Below are 16,235 nucleotides of genomic sequence, written 5' to 3' on the forward strand. Positions count from 1 at the left end.
ACACAAGGTTACAAACTTACAGTAGATATATCATACAAGCATAAGCAACAATATTATTCTCACAAAATCAAAGGTAAGTGTTGAGAAGAAAGAGGAACAAGAGACATAGGATGAATCTGTGTGTTTAAACTATACAGCACAGAACATGTATTTATAATAGAAATCATTCATATACAAATTAAATAATGAAATATACAGTTATCTAATTACGTAATTACAAAGGTATTAGCTTCCCTATTTACAGCATTACTATAGTTACATATTTCCAACACTCCCCCCCCAAGTTGGAGCATATAAATCACATGCACCAAGCTTGTTGCATATATAACTAATCTGAGGAGCTCTTAATGACTACGTGTTGATATCTGTAAGTTGATCATTAGAATTCACAAAGCTAGTGGTAATGTCTCCAAATAAAATTGTTTATCTAATGAAGTGACAATATATATCAATATGTTTAGTCCTCTCATGAAAATTTGGATTTGAAAAAATACAAGGCTACTTGATTATTGCAGATAAGAGACATCTGTTTAACCTCCCTAAATCTCAATTCTTTGATAAATTCTTTAAGCCAAATAAGTTCAGAAGTGACTAAAGTCATTGCTGAATACTCTGCGCTAGACTGTGCAACTACATTTTGCTTTTTATTTTTCTAGGAAATTAGATTACCACCAATAAGGATGCAGCAACCAAATGTAGTCCTCTTATCACTAGGTGATCCTGCCTAATCTGCATCAGAGAAATAACATCATATATGCCTTCAAGAAACAAAATAGGTTGGAGAAAAAAATTAAAGAGTTTCATACTACAAGTTTTAAACTTTGGGTACACAGGTAAAGTTAGAGGAAAGAACGGAGTAACGATAATGCATATTAGTTCCTTACTTTTTAAAATTGCACCGTTAGTCCCTGATATTATCAAGCCATCAGGTCCCCATTAGGATCCAATTGCAAAGTATAAGACTTGAGTCCCACATTAGAAGTATGGGACTCTAATGTGAGGTTTATAAGGCCTTTGGCTCTCCAACTACAATAGCTAGTTTTTGTGATGTGGGTCTCCCAAGGTTCTTATCAATTGGTATTAGAGCTTTCCACCATGTCTCCCAGCTGCAAATGAGTAGCGCAGGTAGTGATGCTGACAATACAATGTTTTCCTTGGACTAATCAAAGAGGGCTACTGTACAGCCAACCCATGTGAGCGCCAAGGCTACAAAGCATGGTGGGATGTTAGGTTCCAATCGCAAGGTATGGAACTTGTGTCCCACATTGAAAGCATGAGATTCTAGTGTGGGGTTTATAAGGCCTTTGGCTCTCCAGCTACAATAGCTAGCTTTTCTAGAGTGATTCTCCCAAGATTCTATTAATCCTCCACATTAACTAATGACTAAAAAATGTTAACTTTTGTTAACATATGTTAAGTGACATGTGTGATGCCAATGTGGATTCAAAACGATGTCATTTTGCTGAATGTGGCAGATCAAAACTTGCGATTAAACCAAGGTAACATATTTAGAAAGAGAGAGGGTGATTTTGAAGAGTTTGATGCCTTTTGTGAAGATTCAAACGCAGTGGTCAAAAAATTTGAAGAACACAACTTTGAAGACAAAGGAGATATATTAAGGCAAAGATGATGTTGGCTGAGACCAAGCTACAAATCCTAATGGCGTAAATGTATCTATTGAGTGAAAGAGATGTGCATTGTGTTAGGGTTGTTAGGGATTAAGTTGGTTAGTGGTGGTGAGATTTTCTCTTGGGAGTGTTGAATAAGACATTTGGGAAAATGGAGCACTATGGTGTTTGAGTTGAATTTAAACCCTTTTGTTTGCATAGGTCAGTAATGGGACCACATCATCCTCGATTGTTTGTTCTCGAAGGTAGGGCAAAATGGTTGACATTTAAGTTGTTTATTTATCGAAGCATCTGCTATAATGGTCCCCTACTGTCAATTTTTTATACATTGGCTTCTGTATCTCATGTGATGACATTGTGTAGGGAGGCCACTTTGTGTAATAATTAATTATTAATTAAAAATATTTAATAGTATTTTAAATAAATAATTTAATAATTAAATTTTTGTCATATACATGATCAGGTTTTATAAACCAAATTTGCAGAAGAACAAGAGTATTTTACGCTTGCTAATGTGTTTTGGAATGCCAGTAAATTGAGTTTCAAAGATGGGCCGAGGCAGATGCTAATATGTTAACAATGGTTGAAGCTGTTAGAAACAATGATGGAGTGATTACTGTATACTATGAGCACCAGAATTCATGGATGTGTATCCCGTTCACATAATTCAGCAAGCCAAAGGTGACGAATTTGATGAGGGTCTTGTTAGTGGACATGTGCCTCACGACAAAGTTAAAACATGTCAAAGAAAGAAGAAGTCAAGACCAAATATAAAAAATACTATGTTTAAAGAAGGATACGAAAAGGGAAGGTTGCAATTGAAGCTATTAGTCAGCCTGTGATTGAATCTGTCAATGAAAAGAGTAGTTTGGAGCAAAATGTTGAGCATAATGTGGAAAGGGAAGTCATGGTTGATGACATAATGTGGAGGTTGAATCAGCCTATAGAGTTTGTTCCACTTAATGCACCAATGATTAAGATGGTTAGCAAAAGTACCATGGGTAATGAGAATGTTAACTCTGCTGCTATGATTGATCAGGAGTTTGATGAAATATCACACACCATTAATCATATACTTAGAAGGCTTACGAATAGTGTAGGTCAAATATAGTTCAAAATGGAATCAGAATGTTGGAACTGAAAAGGAGAAAAATAAGAGTAAAGGTTCTAAGGAAAGAGGAAAAGGAAAACAAGCTTAGTCTGATGACAGATAAGATTGCCAGGTCATTGGCGGTTGCCAGAAAAGTTGCTGAAACAGTGCACCATCGATGAACAGTATCAGAGGAGACTGGAAACCAAAGATGACTTCAGTTTCTGGTAAAATAATTCACCAATGCGCAGTGGGTTCACTGGAGATGTACAAGATTAAACATTAAAGTTAGTCTCTCACTAGACTCTTCATTCCATATTGAAAGAGAGAAAAGTCCGACAACATGTAGATGAATGTATGTATCAACAGCACAATGAAACATATATTTATATTGATAATAGTAATAATTACAAAATATTTACAGAATATTCAATTACCTAATTAACATAATTACAAAGATAAACTTCTCTATTATTATAATTACTTATATTTAACATGATGAAAGAATCTTGGGTGACAAAAGTCTACAAGAGAAGGTTAGAGATCAAATGAAGTTATGCAAGGTATCAAAATGCAAAAAATGAGACAAGAAATGTTGAAAGTGAAGTACAATTTAAGGCTTTTCAGGAGTTCTATCAACATCTTGAGACAAAGAATGACCAAAGAAAGATATACTTTTTCCAAAAATAGGGAAAGAAAATTTGAAGATTTCGAGTAAGTTATAAACTTTCATTTATCAAAGATAGATGAAAAATGATTTTTATAAACTTTTTAATAATGAACAAGGAACAAATGAAGATATAGAAATATTAAAAGCCCAAGCGGATGAACTAAATTTGACATACTATAACAAAATTCGAGTTGAAGAAATAAGAGAAGTCCTTAAGAGGATAGATGATGGTAAAGTGATCGACCTTGATGATGGTATCCCTATTGAGTTTGAAAATATACAAGAGAACAAAGAATCCATTGGCTTACAAATTTTGATATCCCTATTAAGTAGAGGAAGAACCCTTTATAGTCCCCACATACAAGAACAAGGGCAATATTCAAATTTGTACAAATTATAGAATAAAACTTATGAATAATACTAGTGGAGTTATTAAAAAGGGTGACTGAACATAGACTAAGAGAAGAAACTGGAATTACAAAGAATTAATTTATTTTTATAGTAGAAAAGTCCACAATAGAAGCTATGTATCTTTTACCAAAGTTGATGAACAAGCACTACATCAAAGAAAAAGATTTACATATAGTTTTTATTAACTTAGAAAAAGCACATAAGCATATGCCAAGAGAAATGTTGTGGAAGGATTTAAAAAGGAAAATGGTTTGTGTAGCCTATATTTGGGCTATACAAAATATGTATAATGAAATAACTACAAGTGTGACAACTCCTTGTAATTATTGTATTTCCTATATCTATAATGTATCATCTATGTATGGTAGGGTCTCTGATGTGTAAACACATGGGTTTTCACCAAATATCTCTCGTTTCTCTCAACTAACAACACATACTTATATTATATATATGACAAAACATTACTAATATCTACCACCCAAAATCAACAGTGTATACATCGCACCTCTATTCAGAGAATAACTATAAAACAAACACCAAAGTAGAGGACAATTCATATCCAAAACCATATATTATTTCAAATATAAGCTGGCTAAAACCAGGACGCAAAATCTTCACTGTCAACAATGATCAGAAGCACATAAGTAATCACATACCCAGTTTCAAGTATTGTAGTCGGATAGAAGCGCTTAAAATCCTCTGCACACAAATCTGGCCATCCAAGGGTACTAAAAGGCCATAGTGCACTAATAAAATATAGAAGAATCTATAGTTAGTCCACACAATTGACAAAAAAATTAAAGATATCCAACATGCCATATAGATCAGGTTTCAGCTTCTGTTACACATAAATGTCTACAGATAAATTACACCAAGTTTTGAGATTTGACAACAAAAAAACTATACCAATAATATTTTAAACAAACAATTTGAGCAGCAGCAGCAACACAATTAACATATGCATGACTTAGAAAATAGGAATACTAAGCAATAATGCATTCATAGATATTTTGAAAACTATTCTTGCAACAATTGTCATGATGAAATATCTCAAAGAACACCAAAATATTCTATAGTTCAAACATTAATTTCTACATTAGAAATGCCACTACCTTAAACATGGTTCCAAAATGCATACAAGGAAACAGAAAACATTAAAAAAATAAAATTAAAAAAAAATAAAAGAATGGGTATTTGTTCTCTTTCTCACATAACATAATCCTCAATTTCATAAGCAAAAGTAATGTCAAACTTCTGAACAGGTCATGTCGATACATAATGACAGCACAGCCTTAATCCAAAAGGCAAAATTTCGTAGGGGTGTTAAAACTCTAATGATATGGAGAAAATTTTAAAAATAAAATGGAAAGGAAAATTTACAAAGGGATGGGTATAAGGAATCCTCCATAACAAAAGAACAAGATCCAAATCAATAAGGATAAAAGAGGAATCAACCAAGCAAAGATGCTCAATCCCTCATAATAATATATGTATTTGGAAATGCCATTAAAATCTTTTCCAAAAAGAGTAAACCAACCTTTGAAGCAGAGGTGAAGAACAAACCAGAACAAACAATGTATATGGAAAATTTGTCATTTTATAGCATATAGAAAGAAATAGACTGGCATAAATTCCACAAACTGAGATGGGGGTGGGGGTAGTGGGGGGCCGGTAAGATAAAATCACAAATAGGAAAAGAACAAAGAGGAGAAAGAAAAACAAAATGTGTTAATCTATCTAAAATACCAAAAGACACAGAGCTTCGATAGCATAAATCAATATATCATGCCTTACACTCAATCCACACATACACTATATACAACTTAATGGATGCCTAAATCATCTTCTGAGTGGACCATTCTTGTGCAAATAGTAAATCACATCTCTGTTAGAAAAATACATTTACAATACTAGTTAGTCACATGACAACATTCTCATTTTTACTGTGTACGAAAAGATCATGCACATGCATGTCAAATTGAAAGAGAAAACTAAAATAAAATACCTTGAAAACCAAGTATCAAGAACATCAGGATCTTGATATATTTCTACATTCTTCCCATATTTCTTGTGAGCTTTCTCAAGTGCTTCATTAGCATTCCTAGCAACTATGTAGTCCTCTTCATTCTCTTTTCCAACAATATACCACACAGGTATCCGATGTCCCCACCATAGTTGTCTGCTTATACACCAATCCTTAATGTTGGAAAGCCAATGATTGTAAATCTGCCATGATAATAAACTACATCGTATTATTTTTCTATTCACAAGATGAAGGTAAGGAATCCTCTAAAATATAATGCCAAAAGGAAAACAGATCCATGAGTGTGATGTGTGCAATTCATGCATTAGTTTTTAAGTTGTATTTCTATTTAAATGGTGCATAATCTTGCATTTAGATTGAATTTCATTAAGTATTTTACTTATTTTGTTCAAGTTACTTGTTTTATATGTTTTTTAAGTAGAAGAGTGGATTTTAAAGAGAAAATTTGGGTAATCCGAAAGTTAGAATGAAGAGAATGGAGCTTAGGAGATATTTAGAGCTTAAATTTGGAAGAATAAGCTTTCAGCAACAAAGTGCACAACCCGCCAGTGTTAAGAAATACACCTATGTTTCTGTCAACTCTAAAGGAGCTTGAAAAAGGGCAGGACAGCAGTGAACACAATCAGGTTGCATCACAAGACACACCTGTGTTCCTGTCTAGTCTATAGGAGCTTGGAAAAGGTCATGACACCAGCGAACACAACCAAGTTGTGTTGCAAGACACATCTGTGTTTGCACTTTGCAGTGCTGACAATAATCAATAAAATTAATTGCATTTTCTCTCTAAAGGACCAAAAGAAATGTATTGAAGGATTGTCTGTAAAACCACTAAAAAGGAAGGCGGAACCTTTTAGCTTTGGGAGACTCTTGGTTGACACAAAAGTTAAAGAGACTGAAAACTACACACCAAGAGAAAAGCGACCATTTAAACCAGAAAAGATTGAAGCAAAAGTGAAAACTTTTTGGAGAAGATCTTAGGACATTTTTAGGATCCACAAGAGCAATACACTCCTGAAGGCAAAGATTAGAATTCCTCCTCTATTCAATTTTAATCTTTTATTGTTCTTGTTCTTCTCATTATGTCTTGGTTATTTTTCTTGATTTGTATCCAAACAAGTAATTTTCTTATTATAGGGGTTTGGGAGTAGCCAAATTATGATTGATGACAATGTAATGAACATTTGATAATCTTTGATTAATTTTGATTTCTTGATTCAATTCTTGTTCTGAATATTATGAATTTTTTGGGCCCCTAATTTACATGATTTTAGATGTAAGGGAAGAACTACAAGGTGAACTTTACTATTTGAAACTCCAAAATTGAACCTAAGATTGTAGACCATGAAAGTAGTATCGATTTTAATTTTGTCTCCTATAGTTTGTGGTGAAACTAATCCCTAAAAGTTTATACGAATTTGAATTAATCAGTTTTAAATTAATTGCATTTCTATTATTTTCCTTTTCTGTTTTATCTTTAGTATCTTGTTGATAGGTTGCCTTTAGATAGTTAGATTGTAATTATTCAACACTTAATATAATTTTTATATTACTTGACAATAACCATGCACTTGCAGCTCTATTAGAGTGTAGGAGGGCTGCTCATTGGATCTGTACAGGCAGGCAGCTCTATTGACATGACCCAAACATTTTTTGGCCATCTTCTTCATCTCCAATGATACTTACGACAAACCTGCACGTTTTCTAATGACTGACCAATTCTCAGTTTTCTATTTTCCTCTCTGTGTTTTGGATATTAATTTTATATTTTTCAGCATATATATGTATTTAGCTTAATTTATATTAGGTATACTTAGGTCTTTAGAATAACTGTCATCTTGCTACCCGCTATCCGCTATGCCGCTATAACATTTTTGGGGTTGGCCGCTCCACGTCGCTAACTGGGATTAACTACTATAGTTAGAAGGCCCAAGGCCATCTAAACCCCACACTAGAAATCAATGTTTGTTCGAAAGGGACACCCTTTCGTGTAGGGGAAATCCATGAACATTTTTTCTCTTATTCACAATTGTTTAATAACTTTGTTCATTTCATTTTGGTTTCTATCAAGTTCCCATTTCTCTTTTCTAGGCTTTTAGAGCAGTGATGTGTGCATAAATGACACATTTTTCTCACTTAATTTAGAACTTAAACACAACAAATTCATGCATTTCACTTGTATTTTGCATTAATTTTCATTAGTTCAGTCTATTTCTTGTTTTTATGTTTTGTGTGTAGGTGTAGGCTGAACTAACTAATGAAAATGAATGCAAAATACACATGAAAATAATGAGGTTTGAGCATTAGGTGTGTTACACAAGATGATGATTGAAAGCCATGTTGAGGTCCCTTGGAAATTAAAGTCCACTGTCTCCAACTGTTGGGTGTGAATATTATTTATTGTTGTGTAAGGACTCACAATTGCATGATCTTATTTTGGAAATAAGCATTGCAAGAATAACTGAAAGGTGAACCCTAACACTAGAAATTCCTAAATTGAACCTAAGATTTAAATCACAAAAGTAATTTTGACTTCTTTGAGGAAAATAACAAATCATAACAAAATGTTGATGGGTTTAATATGATGCAGTTTCTGCAAAAATAGTTGATTAAATTGGCACATTATTGTACTCTGAAAGGAATTAATAATTACCTTAGGATGATTCATTTTCAAAACCTATAACATTCAACTAGGTAAACTATATATTTGTTTCAATCAATCCAAATTGTGGTTAACCTAAGTCGTAGAAGCTTGGTCTTGATTTACCTCTCTTAAAATTAGCTTTTCCATATTTCTCTTTGTTTCCTTATTATTAATTTCTATACATTTAGATAATTAAAACACGAATAATTGGGACTTAACAGCACAGTCCCTGTAACTAAAATACTTTTCTTTATAAATTGATGACCCTGTGCACTTGTGACCACATCGAACACCAAACCTGAAAAATACTCCTATGCACTGGCCAAACATAGTTTCTACTTTATTTCATTAGTTTCGTGAGCCAATTCATGAATAAACTGAATGAAAGTCATCTGGATGTTGTCCATTGTCTGTAGAATTTTTAGATATTTGAAGATGACTCCTAGTAAAGAAATATTCTTTAAAAAATGGGCAAATAAGGGGATTTAAATTTACTCAGGTCACAACAGGGTAGGATCCATTTCAGATGGAAAATCAACTGTTGGATACTACACCTACATATGGGGGAAGCTTAGTAACTCAATGCAGTACAAAGCAGTCTGTTGTTGCAAATGGTGCGGAGGCAGAATACAAGCTTTAGCTCAAAGCCTGTGAGAGGGATTAAGGGAATTGAGGATTCGAATCATAATGCCAATGAAAGTGTTTTCTGATAACAAGGCTGAAATAAGCATCATAAAAGATGTTCACCACAACAGAACCAAGCATCTAGACTAATATACTCATTTTATAAATGAAATAGTAAGAGCAGGAATTTTGAACCTGATCAACACACCAACTCAACTCCAAGTGGCAGATATCTTCACACAAACTCTTTCAAGAATCAAGTTTAAGAGTTGAAGTCCAAGCTGGGAATCATAAAACATCTATTCACCATCTTGAGAAGTGCTGAAGTTCCAATCTCAATCCCTAAAGGGGTCAGTTTTATTTTTTCAATTACTGTGGTTTGATGATTGTATTCTGTTCCATAATTTGTTTAGTCAATTTTTTAATTATTAAAATGTTCCACATTGGTTAGGAATAGAGGCAGAATACTCCATATAAGGGCTAGGGTTGTAGAAAATTGGTTAGGAATAGAGCCAAAATACTCCTTATAAGGGTTAGGGTAGTCCTCCTATAAGCTAGCTTTTGGAAGTGAGTTAAGCCCAAGTTTCTTAACATTAATAAAGTGATTTGGAAGGCTATTTCAAAAAATCCCTATATTATGTTTTTTTTTTTTTCTAATTTAGGAGATTGAGTGCTGGAATTGAGAAGAATCAATGGAAGGCCTGTTGCCATCCTTTTAAACATTTTGAATGAGAAAAAATCAGAGTTTTCCTCTCAGAAAAACAACAAAATGGAAACTCCCTTGAATTACCCTCATCAGATTTTGGGCCTCATTTTTACCTAAACCCTTTTAGTGAACCAACAAAAGCTGGTCCAAAGATAGAATGATAGACCCAAAGCACTTTGTAAAACACAAGATTGTCACAAAAGAGAAGTATTTGTCTTACAATTACAACACAAGTCATTTGTGTCATTTGTGTAAAGGAGCCAGTATCAGATCTACATGTCAGTAACAAGTCATTTGTGTTGAGCCAGTGAAGTACCACTATCCAAACATAAAGATTAAACAATCTTACAAGGAGCTTCACATTTCCAAACAGTTTGGTCATGCAGGAAACTTTGCTAGCTGAGGGAATGAAAAAGTAACTAAGAATGGAATCACAAGAAAGCACTCCAAGAGAGTAGAAGTCCAAATTCACTAATCAGGATTAGCAGAGAGATATTTGGAACCAAGAGGAAAAAGGAATGGAATAGGCTAATTCCCCATCACTCAAATTTCTACTGAAGAATGAGTTATGGTTTAAGTAACGGCTCCAAATGAAAATACAATGCAAGTTCTTTATTGCTGTGATGAGGGTAGGTGGAGAGTTAGAGACAAGGAAAAGCCTCTATGAAGAAAGCATTTTCCATACAAGTAAAATCATTGTGTAATAAAACAGACCTTGCCTACGTGCAAGTAATATTGGGTGTGTATGTCTGACAATGAATCAGCAAACCTTCTCAAATCTTTCTGGAATTATGGTCAGTTCTCCTTTTTCAACTGCATGAAGAGCTTTTTCAGCAAGAGGCTCCATACTCACAAACCACTGCTTACTAACAAGTGGCTCTATCACCTGATTGAAAAATGAAGAGAAACTCTCAGTAAGAGATTCAAATAGCAGAACAAGTAAGTGACAAAATATAATGCCAATCATAATTTTCAAAATTAACTAAGAAAATACTATCTCACTTCTCCGCCACGCTGAGATCTGGGAACTCGTAAAGTGTGTGGTTCCTTTTTCACAGCTAATCCTGTCTCCTCAAGCTCTGCCCATAGTTTTTTTCGAGCCTCAAAACGATCAATGCCACTGGTGGTACAAAATTGGCTTCAATATATTATTCACAGCAATATATGGTAATTGTTCAACAGATTAATACGATGGTTCTATAAATACCTGTACAGGCCAGCAACATTATTAAGTGTTCCATCCTTGTTCATCACATTAAGTATCGGAAGACCAAGCTTTCGAGCAAGTAGGTAGTCATTATGATCATGTCCTGGACTAATTTTCAAAACTCCAGTTCCAAATTCTCTATCAACATTCTGTGACACAGCATAAATCAATGTAGAGTAATGATAAAGACTTCACAGTAGCATTGTCCATTTAATATTGGTTGCATAATCATTTTTGTAAAAAAAAGCAACATATTAAAACTCGTGATAAGGAAAAACTATTGTCACAAGCATAAGAGTTAGAAAGTAGTTAATTAGAAGAGTGTTATGTGGCTGGGATTGTACAGTTGTATTAATCTTAGCACTCACAGAAGTTTTAATGACAAATAAAGGCAAATAAAATAATCTGTATTCAAGCACTAAAATAATAATTAAAAAAAGCTTAAATAATATTTTAGTCCCTATAAGAAACCAGCATTTTCAAATTGCTCCTTATACAAAAAAGTTTGTGAGTAAGTTCCTAAATGAAAAAATACTTTTGAAATAGTCCCTGTTGTTAACTTCTAATATCACTGTTATGTTATTTAAATATTTTTTTTTTATTTTGATTCCTATACAACATACATAACATATTTTTTCATTGTGGTCCTTTTTTGCTATACATAATACATTTTTCATTTTAGTTCTTATATGAAAAATATTCAAATTATAGGGAAAAAATAATTGACTTCACAAGTATTTTGATGTTGTATTTAATGGATAATAATCTCAACTTCTTTAAACAAGTAATCTACCATAATCTCAAAAATTATTTTGTGTAAGGACCAACATGGAAAAAAAGAAAAAAGTTATGTATACCAAAATAAAACTCACCACAAAAACAAGTTGAAAAATGCTATGGTGATTTATGACAGACTACAAAAGATTATTTATCGATTTTAAATAATACTATTGTAACTTAATGTGATTATTGAGATTATTATCAGATTCAGAAGGTGTCTGAGATAGAAAAAAATTATAAAATGTAACTTTTTTTTTATTCATTATGGAAGATTGCAATAAGAGAATTTGAACTGATTTATCCATTAAATGCAGTCAATTATGGTAGATTACTTGTTTTATGAACAAAACTTAAATACAATCATTTTAAGTGTGTCTCTCTAATTAAAATTAAATTTTTACCTAGAAAACCAATATAATAAAGGTTGATATTAAAATTTAATAATAATTTAGAGATAAATCTCTAATTTTAATTAAATTACTAAAAGTATTTAAAGTACTACTTATAAGTTTTATCTTCAAACAACTCTTAAATAATACATCAAAAGTACCAAAGACAACATCAAAATACTTTTTACCCAACCCTCAAACACTATCTTCTCATAACAATTTCCATAACCACATCAATCTACAATTATATTGTTTATAGTAAATCATCCTCTGTAACTTGTCATAAATTACTATCACCTTTCAACTTGTTTCAAGTGAGTTTTATTTAGGCCTCTATACATAACATTTTTTTTTTATTTTGATCTATATACGTAGCACATTGTTTTCACTATTGTCCCTATATGTTACATATTCCTTTATTTTGATCCATATAATTTATATTTTCTTTCATACAAGGACATGAATGAAAAATGAGTTATGCATAAAGACAAACAAAAAAATGTGTTATGTATAGGCACCAAATTTAAAATTTAAGTTTTGTAATTCCTATAGGACCAAAATAGCATTTAAACCAAGACACAACATCAATTGAACAAATTGGAACCTTTATTACCTTGTCAGAAATAATAGGAACATGTCGGCCAAACGTCTGAGGTACAATTGCCATCATACCAATATACTTGGAATAACGATCATCCTACAATTTTGTGGAAATACAAAATTTAAGCCTTGAAAGGAAAGAAGTAGATAGAAAAAAAATCTCAATATTATTTTCAAACACAAATTGTTTAGAGGAATTCAGATGACATCATATGATAGGAATCTAAATAGTCTGGGAAAAAAAGGTTTTGATATGAAAGAATCTAAGGTGCTATTTAGTTTGAGAAAATGTTTTTCATTTTTAATTACAAAAATGCCACCTTGATTTTATTTTGTTTCCTGTTTTCAAATATATGTAAAATTAGTGAATTAGAGAATTAATTAAGATTTGTTATTGTAATGAAGAATTAATTACAATAACCTAGCTTTTTTCCCAATAGGTCAAGTTGGTCACATGGATCAAAGTGTCGTAAATCATGCCTATTAACTTGTCTCCCTCTGCCTCTAGCTACTAGGCTAGTAGGCTACCCTCCTGATTTACTCACCTTATGGGGCTTCTTCTACAGGTCTTCTCCAATCTCCACCCATGCTCAAACCACCTATACGGGGCAGACTTTTATCATCTTGTCTACAGTAAGTGCTACCCCATTATTTTGCACAGTACATTCATTTCTAATTCTATCTTGTCTAATATGTCCACTCATCCAAAGCAACGTTCTCACCCCTGTTACATTGAGTTCATTCTCTTGTTGGCCTTTTATAGCCCAACATTCATTGTTAATAGGAATTAGTGTCTAGGAAATAGCGCTTTGGCCATGTAAATTGTATCATGAACTGTGTGTGGATGTGCATATGTATGTGTAATTATCTTTTCATTCAAGCAATTATATCCTATTTCTCTGACTCATGTCAACATATCCTATACCAAATATGTTAGGCTAGATAACGGGAACCTAGGCTTGCTTCTACCAAACATCTTGAAGGATACAACTCAATTTATTCTATTGATCTCTTCTCTCCATCAAATTTCTATCAAAATGTGAACACACACATACAAATGATTGTTTAAGCAAAAGCTAAAAAACATCACCTACTATGTGCATTAAATGCTAGAGTTTCAATATGATTAAATCTTAATAAATTAGTATTTACAACTTGACAATTTGTGACGTTCATTCCACCTATATAGGAAATTCTTGATAAACAATAAGAAAAATATATTATTTGGTTTAGGGAATCCCATAGATTATGGAATTACCTACTATGCTATCACTAAAGTAAATAGTGACAAAAAGATAAAAAAAGCAAGAAAGTGAAGTCTAAAAGCACGACTCTACCAATACAAGAAACCTATCCTACCTTTGGATGAACTGCAAGTGCCACATCACCAAATAAGGTCTCTGGTCTGGTTGTAGCAACAGTCAAGTAGTCACTCCTACATATGAATAATCATTAAAATATCAAAACTAACAGTAATAAAAACCCACAATGTGCACCCACATACAAAAAATGAATCTCAATTTAAAAATTTGATAATAAAATAATCAAATTTGAATGAACAAATGATACCAATTTATGGTCATCACTACTATAAGACAGTGATTCAAATGGCCTCTGAAAAGAGAATCTTGTTAAGAGTTATAGCTATGCTGCCCCACAAATTTATGGGAAAGCACATTCTGATTGAATGAGACATAATAGGACAAACCCTCACCGTATACAACATGAGATATGGTATGAGACCATTCCTTTTTCCAAGAAGAAATCTTCTTAGGGGACAGAATATGGACAACTACAGAGGACATGACAACTATAAAACACAAGATGTGGTATGAGGCCATTCATTTTTCAGACATGACATATATCCAATACAGACACACCAAGGACATGCTTTGATATGTATCTAAGCCATGTCTACAAAATTTTTCCCAAGCCCAAGTAAAGGAGGAGGGTTGTGTTAGGCCTTTGGCAGCCAACATAAAACTTGTCAAAACCTTTTATATGGATTACACACGACAACATTGTGTTAGTGCTAGATCATTACCCAGAAGTAACACATTGAATGGCTCGAGAACAGTGTCAAATGAGCTAGAGTTGTTGCATCAGCGCCTGGATGCAGTGTTAAATGAGTAAGGGTCCTCACATTTGACTAGACAAATGTAGATAAAGAAATTAGTTCAAAAACACGTGTTTAAGTTTGGTTCATGAAATATTGGTACTTTGACAGGAAAGTCATTGGAAGTGGTGGACATTATGATTCATAGAACGATTAACATCATGTACCTTCAAGAAACAAAATGGGTTGGAAATAAGGCTAAAAAGCTCGATTCTACATGTTTCAAACTTCAATACACAAGAAAAATCAAGAAAAGAACTGAGTAGGCATAATTATGGATAATAGTTGGAAGAAGAATGGACTACGCATAATTATGGATAATAGTTGGAAAAGAAATTTAATAAAGATCAAAAGAATTGGAGATAAGATCATGTTCTTGAAGTTATTGGTTGCACAAGATACTATTAATATCATCTGTGCTTATGCTCCACAAGTTGGCTCAGAAGCCTATTTGAAACATAAGTTTTGGGAGGATTTAGAGGGGTTGATCCAAGTCATCCCACAAACTGAAAAGAATTTTATAGGCTGGGACTTTAATGGATATGTTGGTTTTGAAGCAAGACAATTTGCAAGGGCTCAAGCTAGTTTTGGTTTTGGGTAGTAAAATGAGGAAGAACAATTTATCATTGATTTTTAATGTCCTATGACTTTAAGATTATGAACACTAGTTTTAAGAAGAGAATGGAACATCTCATCACTTTTAAGAGCAGAGGTTTAAGGTCTCAAATCGATTTTTAAATGAATTTGCAAGGATTATTAAGTGATTCCAGGAGAGAGCCTTACTGCACAACATAAGTTCTTGGTCCTTGATGTTCATTTTAAGAATGGTAAACAAGAATTTGACAAGTTCATGTTTCAAGAATTAAGTGGTTGCTACTTAAAGGTAAGAAATTTTTGGACTCTCCAAGACAGTTAATTGAAAAAGGTAGTTGGTTGACACATGGTAATGCTAATATCATTCAGGACAATATGGCTACCAAGGTCAGAAAAGTTGCTAAGAAAATTTTAGGTCAATCTAGAGGTTTTGGACCGAAAGACAAAAGATCATGATAGTAGAATGAAAGTATGCAAGAGAATATTAGAGATAAGAGAATGTATTTTAAAACTTTGCATACATGTAATAATGTTGAAAATTGGACAAACTATCTTAAAGCAAGAAATGAGACAAGAAAAGTAGTGAGTGAAAAGCGTTTTAAGACTTTTGAAGGGTTCAATCAAGATCTTGGGACAAAGTATGGTAAAAGGATAATTTATAAATTTGCCATAAGTAGAGAAAGAAAATCTAAAGATTTAGATTAAATTAGATGTATTAAGGATGAAGAAGGAAAA

The 16,235-nt window shown here is 32.8% G+C and overlaps 1 protein-coding gene across 3 annotated transcripts in view; it reads right to left on the minus strand.

Annotated features, from left to right (window-relative positions):
* The window catches only part of LOC113868170 (valine--tRNA ligase, chloroplastic/mitochondrial 2), a 41,991-nt gene that overhangs the window by 7,920 nt on the left and 17,836 nt on the right, over positions 1–16,235 (minus strand). For 2 of the 3 annotated variants that reach the window (XM_027503756.1, XM_027503758.1), the window contains exons 10-16: positions 14,150–14,225; positions 12,804–12,887; positions 11,022–11,170; positions 10,817–10,934; positions 10,584–10,700; positions 5,805–6,025; positions 4,456–4,545 (exon numbers count right to left, since the gene is read on the minus strand). In XM_027503756.1, coding sequence (XP_027359557.1) covers positions 4,456–4,545; positions 5,805–6,025; positions 10,584–10,700; positions 10,817–10,934; positions 11,022–11,170; positions 12,804–12,887; positions 14,150–14,225 — 855 coding nt within the window. The remainder of the gene's footprint in view (positions 1–4,455; positions 4,546–5,804; positions 6,026–10,583; positions 10,701–10,816; positions 10,935–11,021; positions 11,171–12,803; positions 12,888–14,149; positions 14,226–16,235) is intronic. The other variant, XM_027503757.1, reaches the window with a different exon arrangement.

Source organism: Abrus precatorius, unplaced genomic scaffold (genome assembly GCF_003935025.1).
Source record: "Abrus precatorius isolate BTA unplaced genomic scaffold, Abrus_2018 Scaffold5, whole genome shotgun sequence".
NCBI classification, from domain to species: domain Eukaryota; kingdom Viridiplantae; phylum Streptophyta; class Magnoliopsida; order Fabales; family Fabaceae; genus Abrus; species Abrus precatorius.